Source organism: Python bivittatus, unplaced genomic scaffold (genome assembly GCF_059951505.1).
Source record: "Python bivittatus isolate LINGU-HERP-01145 unplaced genomic scaffold, Pbiv_v1 ctg000160_np1212, whole genome shotgun sequence".
Classification (NCBI taxonomy): domain Eukaryota; kingdom Metazoa; phylum Chordata; class Lepidosauria; order Squamata; family Pythonidae; genus Python; species Python bivittatus.
This window is the reverse complement of record NW_028277076.1, coordinates 1,402,916-1,415,807: the sequence shown is the minus strand read 5'-3', so window position 1 is coordinate 1,415,807 and position 12,892 is coordinate 1,402,916. Positions and strand designations below refer to the sequence as shown.

The following is a 12,892-nucleotide window of genomic DNA, read 5'->3' as shown; positions in this document are numbered from 1 at the left end:
CACGGGCCACCTGCACTTTGCCCATCAGCAATCAAACGCTTTGGGCATTCCAAGCAGAAGGGAAGTTACGGACGTGACCTGCGCTATTTAGTAACACTAACTTCTTATTCAGTCAGCAAAAATGCAAATCTTCCATCTGAAAAAAATCAGTGAACTTGCACATAAAGCTGAGCGTGCTTTACAGTAAAGATGCTTGCACTTCTTGGCCAGGGGTGAGCAAGCCAACTTGTGGAGATTCTGCCCAAGCTGTGCTTGCAGCTCGGGGTTTTCCGAACAGGCTAAGAGGAACGGTGGGAATAGGGTCGTGAAAAGCCTCCAGAACACACTTGCATTCATGGAGGGCAGTGGTGGACTTTGAAGAAGCTGATATTTCAGCTGCTTGGATTTCATTACTGGCTTGCCATTTCTAAACCGTTCTATATTTGTTGGGGGTGGGGGGAGGATGCAGAAGGCCACTTTCCAAGCATGCCCTCACATTCATTTTTAACCCGGTCCATTTCACAAGGGATCAGAATCAAGCAAAGCGTATTCTCCGTACTTCCCTAAAAGCCGTTCTTGGCTTTAAGTGGCCCAAAACTTAATCAGGTATCAAAAGACCCCGTACCATGGCTGGGTCCAGCCACAGTACGTGGCACATCTGGACTGGGAAAGGGATGACGTCTGGAAGCCCCCGACAGCATCTCTCCCTGCCATCTTCAATCCCCTTCTGTTTTCAAACAGAAAACAGACATATGTCAAGCTGGATGCCCACCAGGCCCCGGTGGGCATCCAGCTTGACGTACTTAACGGGAAAAGCTTTTTTCCCTGCACGACTTGTAAGCGTCTCTCCCATAAAGGCTTCTGCGCCACAGACCAGAGCGCGATCTGCGCCTCTGCAAGCCGCTTACCTTTTCGGAGTAATGCTCAGCTGGGAGAGGTGGGTAATCACACTGCTCTATCTTTTGGCAGAGGGAAAAAAGGTTCATTTTATCGCCGTAGAAGGGACTCTGGAGAGCTGCCATCTGGAAAAAAAAGAGTTGAAGAGGGAAGAATGCAGAAGAGGTCTCGGGAGGAGGCATCAAATTGTGCCCATATCTAGGGACGGTTGGGACTGGACGTTTGCTTCTAAGTTTCAAAGACTTTCTGGAGGGGACCCCCTGCTGGCATCTGCACTAGGAACAGCCCCCCTTTAACCCACCCCACACTGCTGCTGCCCCTTCAGCGCCCAATAAACAGACTGAAGCAGGAAAACATAAACTAGCTGTGATTTGGTGAAAGATATTGCAGGAATTCTCTCTTCAAAGAGCATAATTTATAGCTGCTTTGGCCGAGAAAACCATCACCGTCTCAGAAAGCGCGGTGGTGAGGCCAGGAGGTAACTCTTACTCCAGCTATCAGATTCCCACCAGGACACTTTTCTACCGCTCTCTTAACTTTCTTTCAAAAGGCCACAGAGGCAGACTGGCTTTCGTAGACATCCCTGCGCCGTGGTTTTGGTCTGGGAGAAGAATGACTAGACTTCTCCTACCACGGGAGCCCCTTCTGCTGCGCTCTGACCTCAGCTTTTAGATGTCTGTGCATTTTATCCTCCAGGAAGATACTTAACATAGAGTTGTGGCCCCTTTGCAGATATTTTCCAGTTGCAGGAGAAACACTCTGCTTTGTTTCCATGAATTGTCTCATGCTGGCTTCTCAGAAACACCACCTAACCATCGCCAGCATCTCTACGACCAAGAGGAAGATCACCGCCCAGGGCCGTGACATCCGGGGTGGCGTACAGGACAACCGAGCTGGATATCGGGTCTGGCTGTGGACAGCTAGCTCTGGGGGCTTTCAAGAACTTTGGCTTTTTCCTTTCACCCCGTTTCGCAAAATAGAAGCCATGCGCCTGGCTACCCAACCCAAGCCCATCCAGAAGAATCAAAGAAGGTGAACAGAACAAGAAAGGGGTGCAAAACTCCCCTTGATTGGAGATAACCCTCCCGGGGGCCATAATATTGACTCCAGAAGTGGAGGACTCTGCTTGGCCATGCCCAAACTTTGAAGAAAGCCAACATGGGCAAACAGAAGCCAGCGAAGCCCCCGGGCCCCTCTCCAGTCTTGGGGGCTCAGATTCCAACCCAAAGCTGCCTTAATCTGGATTAAAAGCAGCCCCTCTTCACCACCACCCCAGCAAGGGGGCCAGTGTCTCCCCTGCCCCAGCCTGAGTTAGGTCTGTGTTCAAAGGGAATGCTGCGAGCGAGCCACACCGAGCTCGGTGGGCAAGGGGGCCTCCCCCGCCCCCGGACCCCTCGGCGCGCAGCCCGCACGGAGGCTCAGCTGCTTATTAATCCATAATGCTATTCAAGGGCTTCCTGTCACTCTTGCTGTCCCAGGCTGCCCCCCAGCCCCCCCCAACAATGAAAGGCACCTCCTTCTAATGAAGCCCTATTGGATAATTGTGGGTATTATCCACTCTGGCCAGATCATCTTTTTCAACCCCTTTTGAAGCGCCCTCCCCGCTTTAACAAGGAGTTTGATCATGGTTAAGTCATTGGCTCATTATCATGCACAGGGAAAGCTCTCTCTTCGATCAGCAAGCGCCCTTGTTTTCCACTTTAAGAAAAGCAGAGAGAAAGATTCACTCCTGTTGCCCATCTCAGAGCTTAAGGAAGACATTCTCACGGGCAGAGGAAACGATCACGACCTCTGGGAACCTAGAAATGGTCCTCGCCACCGAAAGGGTAATATTTGGGAGAAAACGGGGCCCATTTTCAGCCCTGCAAAGCCTTTGCTGATATTTGCTTCAGGCGTGGTTCCGTGTCCAGGAAAAGGTGGGGATGGGGAGGAACCCATGGAGGCTTAGCAGACGGGTCACCGTTGGTCTATGCTGGTTCTCCAACTTCTCAAGGGACAAGCGGCCAATTTTCCTTGCCTAAGATTTAGAGAGAAGCTCTCAAGGCAAACTCGTTGACTCAAGGATGCCGCTGTTTTAGTCAAGGCCCTCCAAATGTGGACCCCACCCTCCAAAACAAACCGGCCCCAGCCAGCTGCCTTCTAAACATGGGCTGAACCTTTGGCATCGCTGTCCTGATCTTGCCTTCGAGGTAGACCCCTCAAGCACTGTCAGGAGGCTACTGTGCGGGATCAGGGTGGAGACCCCCAAAAACGTTCATAGGTGCGATCTTAGAACAATCGGAGAAGAGTTGCCAGATCTCCCTTTCGAACCAACCACCAGGGTGGCCTACAAGCACCCAAGCGGGCTCTCTGCGGAAACGGATTATCTTGTTAGACTGGCTAAAGCTGCTGACGCTCCCAGCTATTTTTTTGAGAAGTGAGAGAACTAACTTTGATCTCCTGCAAGTTATCGGGATGACACATCTCCGAGAGAGGGGGAAAGCTTCCCCTATTTTGATCAGATGCGTCGTACATCAACGCGGGATCGTAAATGTCAAGTTAAGGTGGCATCATTTGAAACCGTGCATACGCACCCTCCAGTGTGAAATAATAGGAAAGGGAATTCTGACTGGCAAGCCTGCCTCCAAGCGATCTGCAGACAAAGATCTCTCCAGTTTATCGGTTTCATATGGGGATGGGGGGAGAGCAGAGAAGGCAGAACAGGAAAAGCAACTTTCAACTACCCAATAATGGTTTTTCTCATTCTTAACAAAGCCAGAATGCAGAACGAGAAGGGGGCACTGGCGCTGACCCCTTTTTGGGGGCGGGTAGGACTGGAGGTTCATTAGCAAGATGTGAACTACCCCCATCATCATTGGAAAGTCAAGAGAGCAGCCAGGGAGGACAGGGCAAATTCTGGAGCAGGCCCCAAATTGGGAACGCATTTCTACCAAGCTGAAACCAGAGGTAGCAGAATGGGAGGCTACGGCTCATCGTACCTTGGCTGCAAGGCAAGGGAAAAGCAGGATAAAGACATAAAAATAAGGGATAACCTTACCAGATGACTGCGTGTGCCTACTTGTGGGCAAACAGCCACCCTTCGTGCCAAGGGATAATGGGGGAGGGAGAACTAGCCGTGTTTTAGGGGGTCTAAGGTAGTTTTGAAAGAACCTCTCAGGCACACTCGGAATAATTCCATACATTGCCTGGCGTTTGTGGAAAAACAACCATCTTAGTTATATTTTTTCTAAGACCAGGGAACTGGGAATTCCAGCCAACATGGCTGGAGTGGCAAAAATTTACTACAGGTGGGGGTAGGATCCTTTGGACAATGGCACTGAAGATGAGCAGTAAATTAGCATCCAGCTGTGCTGTTCTTCATACAGAAAATATGTTGAACAAGGAAACACACTTCTGAACAGCTGTTGTGCTACATCTCTGGCTAAGAGCTGTGGTGGCACTTTGCATCTTACATGGGAAATCAAAACACGCTCATTTTTCTCCATCCTAAAGGTTCTGGACAGGATGACACTGTTTTCTTTACATGAGAATCCTATGGGTTTTGGGGCATGGCAACTTCAGGTTGAAAAATTATGAGATACTTTTCTGTTTCACAACCAGCCAACATAGCTTGTGACATATTCTAGAATAGTAAAAACGTTGTGAAAAAATAAACTCTTTTAAATACAGCTGACGACGTCATTGCAAAAGCCTTTCTTGCGGAAGCAAGGTCATGAAGATTTCCCCATTAAGTGGAACTCGTAGATCAGGGCTTCAGCTCTAGTTGGGGTTGAGAACTGATGCTCTCCAACTAGGCGGAGTTGGCAGCAACAAGGCCCTTCCTTGATCAACAACAGGATCAATTCTTTTCCTGGACTATGTTGAGGCTGGAGCACCAGCCAAGGAATTGCTCCAAATTCTACGTGATCCCCGAGCCAACATTGGGCAATGCGAAGCCCAAGTGCAGCAGAGAGAGGTTCCATGAGACATATGACGTCCTTCCTGGGGCCCATTCTTCAAGGGCACATCTGACTGAGCGATGGCGCTGGCCATGTTAGGAGAAACCTATAGCTGGCTTTGGTTGCATCTTTTTGGAAAAGGAAGTCACCATACTGGACCTCTCACCAGACGAGCAGAGGACTATTAGTGTCGCGCTGTGCTACTCTCCCTTAATCCCTACAGCCTTGTCTCATTGATTTGGTGTATTGACTTCTCTGCTCCAATACTCCTCTCCTTCTCACTGAAACGTGCACGAGGCTTTGGTGTACTGCCAACAAATTAATCAGCACCTATTGAACTGCTGGATGATTTGGGTCTGAAACTCGCAACGGCAGCATACTGCCTTGTTAAACAAGCATCTGTTACACCTGGGACTTCTTTCTGCATCAAGGAGCATCCTCCTGGGAACATCTGCGAGACTGCCCTTCTCAAAACCCAGCATGGAAAGGCCGGTTTTTTCTGGGCAGATCTGTTGTTCTTACACGTCTGCCCTTCGTCCTCATTCCATGCGCCAGTAGAAAAAGGCAAACATAGTCTCAGCCATTTGGGCCAAGGCTGGAACAAAAGGCTCTCAAGAGAGAGGCAACATCTCTCCAAAATCAAGATCCATCACAAACAGCTGCTGAAGAGCAACCAGGAACCGACATTCCCTGTGTGTTTGTGTACCTTTGCTTACAGACACCTCTGCTCAGGAACAGAACAGCCCCACAGTGTTGCAATCTTTTGATTAAACCATAACGTGGCTTAAATTCCACCCTTGCAACGTGGGGTGTATCTACCGCCAAGCCCTTCCTTTAAAAAAAAAAATGGATTATGTTCCAGCGGCGTGGATCTCATGCCAAATTTAGAAACAATCCAGTGATAACTCAAGGGTGTGGGCAGGATATTACTGCTTTGTTACCTGCTAAGGACCCAAATAAGTCAAGCTGTGAAAATGCCCAGCTCTGGACGTTAAAGATTCTAAAAACTGGATAGGATCCCCGAATCAATACTGAGGATCATACAATTCTGGATTTAAGCAGCAGAGAGCATCGTTCGGCTTCAACCTTGCCTTTTTTTGACAAGATCAACCAGGGCTAAGTAGCGGATGGACATTTTGCCCCAGTTGGTCCCTAGAGACGAACTTACGAACCCAGAGCAAAGCGGTCCGGCTTTTTTCTGAACCAATTTACTTGCCCTTCATGTCTGTGGTTCCATATTAGACAAAAGCAGAACAGATGCTTACCTCATACAGTAAACAGCCCAAAGACCAGATATCAGATTTAAAATTATAGCCGTTTTCGTGTATTCTTTCTGGGGACATATAATACGGTGTTCCCACTGTAAGAGAGAAGCCGAGACAAGGAGATTAGATTAGCCTGTCCCCACAATGGGATAATTCGCTGGAATGATCTGCAGAGAAGAGTGAGGAAGGGTATACAATGCATCGTTCCTCGGCACGATGCTCAGAAACCAAAGGTCAGGAAACAGAGCCCGGAGGCCCGAATACAAAAGCACCATTTAAAAAAAAATAAATTTAAAAAATGTATCTCATGATCAAGAATGACTTTCTACTTGGGTGCATTAAGACATCTTAAAATTGATTGTCCCCTTCTACCAGAGCTCTATGGCAGCAGAGTGCAAGCCACCGACATCTCTTCTCCAGCACTCATCCAATCCCCCAAAGAGGTGCATTTGGTGAGCAGAAAAATGCCAGATGAGGCCCAGCTTGTTCTTGGCCCAGCCAACACCAATCTCACAAAGAGTAGATGTGGCAAAGGACGGGCAGAGAAGGGAGCAGGACTGAAGAGTAGATCTTACGAAGCCTTTCCGATACTAAGCAGAAGACCTTGTGAACTTCTGGGAGAGGTTGGAGATCCTGCGCAGCAAACCTCCTAGTAACATGGGAGGAAACGTCGTGGATGGATTTGGAGGACGAACGTGAGATTCACAACCCTGAGCGTGATAGGGGGGCACAGAGAAAGAATACGCCAAGTAGCCAAGCTGAGCTTTCGAAAGCTGGGATGGACAAGCACAGCCTGGTCGTGAGGACAAGGATTTCCTACAGCTCTGCTATTCCTCTGTTCCCTGGAATTTGCTTCTGGCAGCAGCCGAGCGCCCATCATCCATGTCCCAGCTCTCAATGGGCATCTGCTGCCAAGCCAGGTTGGCGCCGCTTCTGGTGCCAAATTGTGCCAACGGAGGGAGTTTTCTCCTTAGGAGAACGAAAACCTGCCCATTATTCCCAGCAAGATAAAACACCCAGCCAAGATCTGTTGCAACACAGCCTTTGACCCCAGCCTGCCCTGGCTGCGTAGTGCAGAAGACGGTGTGGGAGGAGGTGCATGAACCAGCGTTTTGTGCAATGAACTGTACGGAGTGACTCAAGGCAGGATGGAGAGACGCTAAAAGCAAATAGGACTGAACCTCGCCTTTTAAAAAAGACCCTTCCCTTTAAGCTTTCTTCCAAAAAGAGGCTTTGGAGTCAGCAACCCTGGGGTTTTCTCCTCCCAAGATTGCATTTGCTTGGAATGAGATGCCTGGGGCGGGTCTCCCCCCAGTTCCTCCTGCTAAAACTCTCCAGCTGCAAAAATCGTTCCTTATTGTAACTCCTTGCAGAACGCTCTGAACCCAGATGGTCCAAATGCTGAATTCTGAGCCAAGTCAACCTGGAGTCTGAACCAGGGCCTGGCTGGATAAGCACCAGCCCCTGGGCAAATACCAGGCCCCAAATTTATATTCAGCATCCTGCAAAATCCCAGTTTTTGCAACTGGGAATAAGAGTTTCCTCCGAGCAAAGCAGGAGGATTTTCCCCCCACCAACAAAAAACTACAGCTGCTACAGCCTGAGTTGGTCACTTCACGTAAGCGACGACTTTTTATACATTTCAGCAGCGGACAAATCCCCAAAGTGGTTCTTGAAAAGCCGCTCGACTTGAGCAAATCCAGACATGCTGACGCAATCGCCTTCCTTTTGTTAATTCAACGCTCCTTGCGTAAAACTTGGGTCAATGACTCAACGCGGGCTGTGAAGAGAGGAAATACTGAAGGGCATGAGATCTTTTGTTTGGAAAGGTTGGGTGGCGAAAGGATCCCCCCCCTTGCAGAGAACACGCAAGTCAGTTCCCGCTGAGGACGGCTGAAGGGCCCTAAGCTGGAGGTCTTCTGCTCCCCCCCAGCCCATTTGGCCCCAACCTGAGCCAACCGGGGACGGCATCTTCTCCAGCAACGGACAGGTGGGCGGAAGGGGAGCAGGATGAGAGAGGCTGTTAGAGGGTCTTGATCACCTGCAAAAAAGACAATCTTGCAGACCCCTTTGCCCCTCGGGCTCTGCCCTTCCGCCTCTGAATAAGCCTCGGAGTTGACAAGGGTTTTAAGGATGCGCCCCCAAGTTTCTTCTGCTGGCTGCCAGCTTAAGCGGGCCTCGCCCTGACTTGCCTTACGAAGACGAACGGGTGGCGCGGGACCCTCCCAGCCCGTCCGCGTAATTTGCCGTGCAGAGCGGAGACGTCCCCCCCCCCGTCTCCGGCGAAGAGCGCACGGGCAAATCTTCCCTTTTTCTTTCATTACCCCGGCATGTACTGTCACTTAATTTTTATGTATGCAATCCCTCCTGACAAACGTGATCCGCCGCCAGGTAATGCGTTTGACGTTCGTTCTGTTTCTCGCTCTAATTATGGCTTCTGTTTCTGACACGGAGGCGTCTGCCCTGCCGGAGCTGAGACTACACCTGTCAGACAAGTGGCGGTGTTGCCTAATGCCCTTTTATGCCGGTCTGATGTTAGCAAATAAGGGGCGGGGGGCGAAATAGGTGCATCTATTTGCATAAGCTCCCTGCTCGGTTCGTGGGTCACCAGCCTTCGGTATGAGAGTTCAGGGTGGTTGCCAAGGCAACCGTGAAATAGAAAGGAACCGGTATCACACGCAAAAGCGTGGCACGCATGCATTTCCTGTTGCCGGTTATCAACCTGTAAAATTCCCAGATTAAAGTAATCCTGCAAGGTTGCACCGCCAGGAAGCGAGCAAAACGGCTTAAAACAGGCAGGGTGCTGAAGCCGTTTGGCTTCGGGAACAACGAGGGCTCTTTCTGAGGGAAAGCCGCCCACGTGCCTGTTGTGGCGAGGGCCAGCGCGGGCACCTCGGCCGCCCCTTGCTTTGGCTGGCTGGCGATGCTTCCTCAAGCACCAGGAGGGGGCGGTTCCGGCAGGTTTGTCCTCAGAAGCCCTCGCGCATCGATTGATCTCTGCTTGCACTGATCGCTGGCCTTCCGCTTCACCGCCAGCTCCCGAAAGCTAAGTTTTAGGCTGCTTTGTAAGGGCAGCCAAGAAAGGAAAGGAAATCAAAGCCCTGCACGCGGCCCGCTTTTTGCCCATCGCGGTACGGAACCTTCCGGCGCGGCTGCAGGCGACTCCCCAGAAACACGGGGCCGTTTAGCAGCAGTGCAGAGGTGGGCTTGTCACTGGCTTCCTCTGGCGTCCAGAGCGTGAGTTTCACGGTCCTTCTTTCCGAGTATCAGCTACCTACCCAAGTAGCCGGGCCCTGCTTAGCTTCCAAGCTCAGAAAAATCAGCCAGGCGCTGTCGCCCACTTTTTACTTCCTTGGTCGCTATCACTGATTACATTTGTACCCCACCGCAATCAAGGTGGGGGACTCTTGGCAACTCAACTTGACCTCCACCTGCTCACGCTGGAATGAAAAAGGGGGGTCATTTAGGGCAGAATTTTCAAGAATGTTCCAAGCTGATTTTTACCAAACCACCCCCCTGCGCCTTCCCTCCTGTTTGGCAATGTTGCAACAGCAGGTCGCTGGGGGAAGAGCTCATCTCCCGGAGGACAACTTGACACAGCAAGGTGAAATCCTGCTGGGATTGTGAAAGAAAGAAAGAAAGAAAGAAAGAAAGAAAGAAAGAAAGAAAGAAAGAAAGAGAGAGAGAGAGAGAGAGAGAGAGAGAGAGAGGGGAAGGAAGGAAGGAAGGAAGGAAGGAAGGAAGGAAGGAAGGAAGGAAGGAAGGAAGGAAGGAAGGAAGGAAGGAAGGAAGGAAGGAAGGAGAAAGGGAAGGGGAGGGGAGGGAGGGGAGGGGAGGGGAGGGGAGGGGAGGGGAGGGAAGGGAAGGGAAGGGAAGGGAAGGGAAGGGAAGGGAAGGGAAGGGAAGGGAAGGGAAGGGAAGGGAAGGGAAGGGAAGGGAAGGGAAGGAAAGGAAAGGAAAGGAAAGGAAAGGAAAGGAAAGGAAAGGAAAGGAAAGGAAAGGAAAGGAAAGGAAAGGAAAGGAAAGGAAAGGAAAGGAAAGGAAAGGAAAGGAAAGACATCGGCCTGGCAGAGAACATGTTCTCGTGGAATTGAGTTAGAGCTTTGTTGTTGTTCAGTCATTAAGTCGTGTCTGACTCTTCGTGACCCCATGAACCACATCGCGCCAGGCCTTCCTGTCCTTCACTGCCTCCCTGAGTTTGCTCAGTTTCATGCTCATTGCTTCAGTGATGCTCTCCAACCATCTCATCCTCTGCCGTCCTCTTCTCCTTTTGCCCTCAATCTTTCCCAGCAGAGTTAGAGCTTGGGAACATGCTAATGCAGGCAAAATCAAGTGCTAAGGAGTCCCACCTTCCCTACATGACAAGAGACCTGGGTTACCTAAGGAATGTGCAGCGGTCGTTTTAGAGCTGAAGAAACGCCCCAGTCCGAGATCGCCTAACTTCACAACTCCAGTAGCTGTTATAAACACATTGGCTGGCTTGATGTCTGGAAGAGGAGAGAAGGAGAGAGAAAAAGTCAATGCCAAAAAAGGGATTTCTGGATCCAACAGCCTTCAGCTTATTCTTCGGGGATCAACCTATCCTCTGTGCAGGGAGCATGCTTTGATCTCAACGGAAACACGCCAGACGGGGTGCTCCTGCCGATTTAAAATGGGCCGTTCTTAGCCTGTTTTCCACGCCCCGGTGGGTGGAAAGGTTGGGGAGAAGGGCGATGAAGACCTCAACGATTTAAAGCTTGGCTTAAAATACTGCAAGGCCACCAAGAATGTTCTGACAACCGGTTTCATCTCCCCCAGCCTCTTAACTCTTTGGACGTTGGAGGATATTAAACCTCCTGCTTTATCTGCAATGCCGGAAGGACGATGGAGAACAACGGGGCAGGGTTTTCTTGCACCCTGGCACACTGGTGCCTTCCCCAAATACCTCTTTTCCAACCTCTTTTGTCCAAAGCCTCGAAGACCCATCCGTGGGGAAAGGCTCCCCGGCGTCCTCAACGCAAGACCCCCAACTCCACGCCAATGGGCGCAGTGGGGCTTCCCTGAATCGTCGGACCGACAGCTGGAGGAAGTTCCTCTTCCTCCTCCTCGTGGCCTGCTCAGACTGGATGCTTTGCACTCGGGCACAAGGGAAGATGCATTTCATCAGCGCCACCGCCCCGAAAGCCTCCACTGAATGAACATCAGGATAATTGTTTCTGAATGTAGACGCTTACTAATTGGAACATTATACTATTATTCAACGAAAAGCAACTGAATTAATGTTACCTCTGTGCATCACCCTGCGGGAATGCATGTGTTCAACCGCGCTGCACAACTGCACGAAGTATTTCCAAACTGTTCGTTCTGGGATTAGCCGTTTCTGCTTTTTAAAATACTGGGGAAAGGAGGGAAAACAAACAGCAGATGAAAGAGACGGCGCTCGAATCCGTGAGAGAGAGAGATTTCCGTCCGTTTCAGATTTAACCCCTTGCGTGTTTCTATACCTCAAGTGCAATTTGCTCATTAAGAGCATTATGAAAAATAGGCTTCAATAGGTTTGACATTTTTGAATGGACACTAATTATAATTAACATTCATCTTGTTAATTACCTTGCAGAACATATTTAATGCCTGAAAACAACAAACGTCTGTAGAGCTGTGCCTGAAGGAACAAAGGATGGGAGTGTGTGCCTGTGCGCGGGGAGGAAAACCGTCTCTGAGATCTCCACCATGGTTATCGGCGTCCCCAAGAACCTCGTCTGTTTGCAAGCAACCAGGTTGTTCGAGTTAAGATCCCTTCCCCTCGCATTCGGGAAGGCCCTTGGACTGCGTGTGCACACAGGGCGCAAGATCCCGGGGACCGCAGGCTGCAAGGGAGCTTGACTATCGCACTGCATTAACCGAATCTCAGCCTGTCTGTCTGCCGCTGACCTTAAGCCCAAACCAACTTCCCAAAAAAACCAGAATTCTGCTCTTTAAAATGCACAGATTCATGTAGCCATCGACGTGCGTCCAAGCTACATAGATATTTCTGCAGCACTGACAATGGAGCTTAGGGGGGGCACAGACTGACTGGCTGAACTCCAACCCCGCCCCCTGCTATTTTCCAGATATTTTTCCAACCGTGGTGCCGCACAAACTGGGTTGAAAACGGAGCGTGAAGCTTGTTTCTCAACCTTGGCATCTGTAAGGTGAGTGGCCTTCAGCTCCCAGAATTCCCCAGCCAGAATGTTTTACACTATGGAATTTGCTGCACTTCTACAACAGAAGATTTCTGGGGTGAGCCGCCAATCCTCACAATCTGTTTGGAAGCGTTCTCCAAAACCAAATAAATGCACGACTGCCTTGTTATTTGGTGCAGGATAAGGGACGTTGGAAGGAATTGCACGCCTGCCTAACAGGCGATGAATGAGCGGAAGGAAGCTTCAGTGGCCACGGAGCTCAAAGCCCCCTTGGCCGTGCCAGTCAAAGGTGTTGGTTATACCCGGCGATATGCAATTTTGCAGACGGATCCGTAGCAGAAGGACCCTTCTCTTTCTTGTTGAATCAGCTCAGTCCAATTTATCGACAACGGAAGGAGCTGGCGGGGCCCTAATCGTGCAGCCCATCTTCTCTCTTCCCTGAGCAGCTTTTGAAGAAACAAAATTGAGCTGGGTGGCAGGGAGGACTTCCAAAAAAAGAAACTCCAGGCCGAACAAAGGTTTTATCAGATCAACAGGGAGCGCAGAGGAGAAGCAGAAGTCCTAAAGCAATGGGATGGAAAGCTGAAGCGTCAGAAGGTTCATGGGTCTAGCATTTAGAGGACCCAAGATCATTGAAACGGCCTGCTCCTTG

At 50.2% G+C, this 12,892-nt stretch overlaps 1 protein-coding gene across 6 annotated transcripts in view; it reads right to left on the bottom strand.

Moving 5' to 3' along the window:
• The window catches only part of NEK6 (NIMA related kinase 6), a 49,492-nt gene that overhangs the window by 2,884 nt on the left and 33,716 nt on the right, over nucleotides 1-12,892 (bottom strand). For all 6 annotated transcript variants that reach the window (XM_088146873.1, XM_088146874.1, XM_088146875.1 and 3 more), the window contains exons 6-9: nucleotides 11,345-11,453; nucleotides 10,459-10,566; nucleotides 6,080-6,174; nucleotides 888-1,001 (exon numbers count right to left, since the gene is read on the bottom strand). In XM_088146873.1, coding sequence (XP_088002999.1) covers nucleotides 888-1,001; nucleotides 6,080-6,174; nucleotides 10,459-10,566; nucleotides 11,345-11,453 — 426 coding nt within the window. The remainder of the gene's footprint in view (nucleotides 1-887; nucleotides 1,002-6,079; nucleotides 6,175-10,458; nucleotides 10,567-11,344; nucleotides 11,454-12,892) is intronic.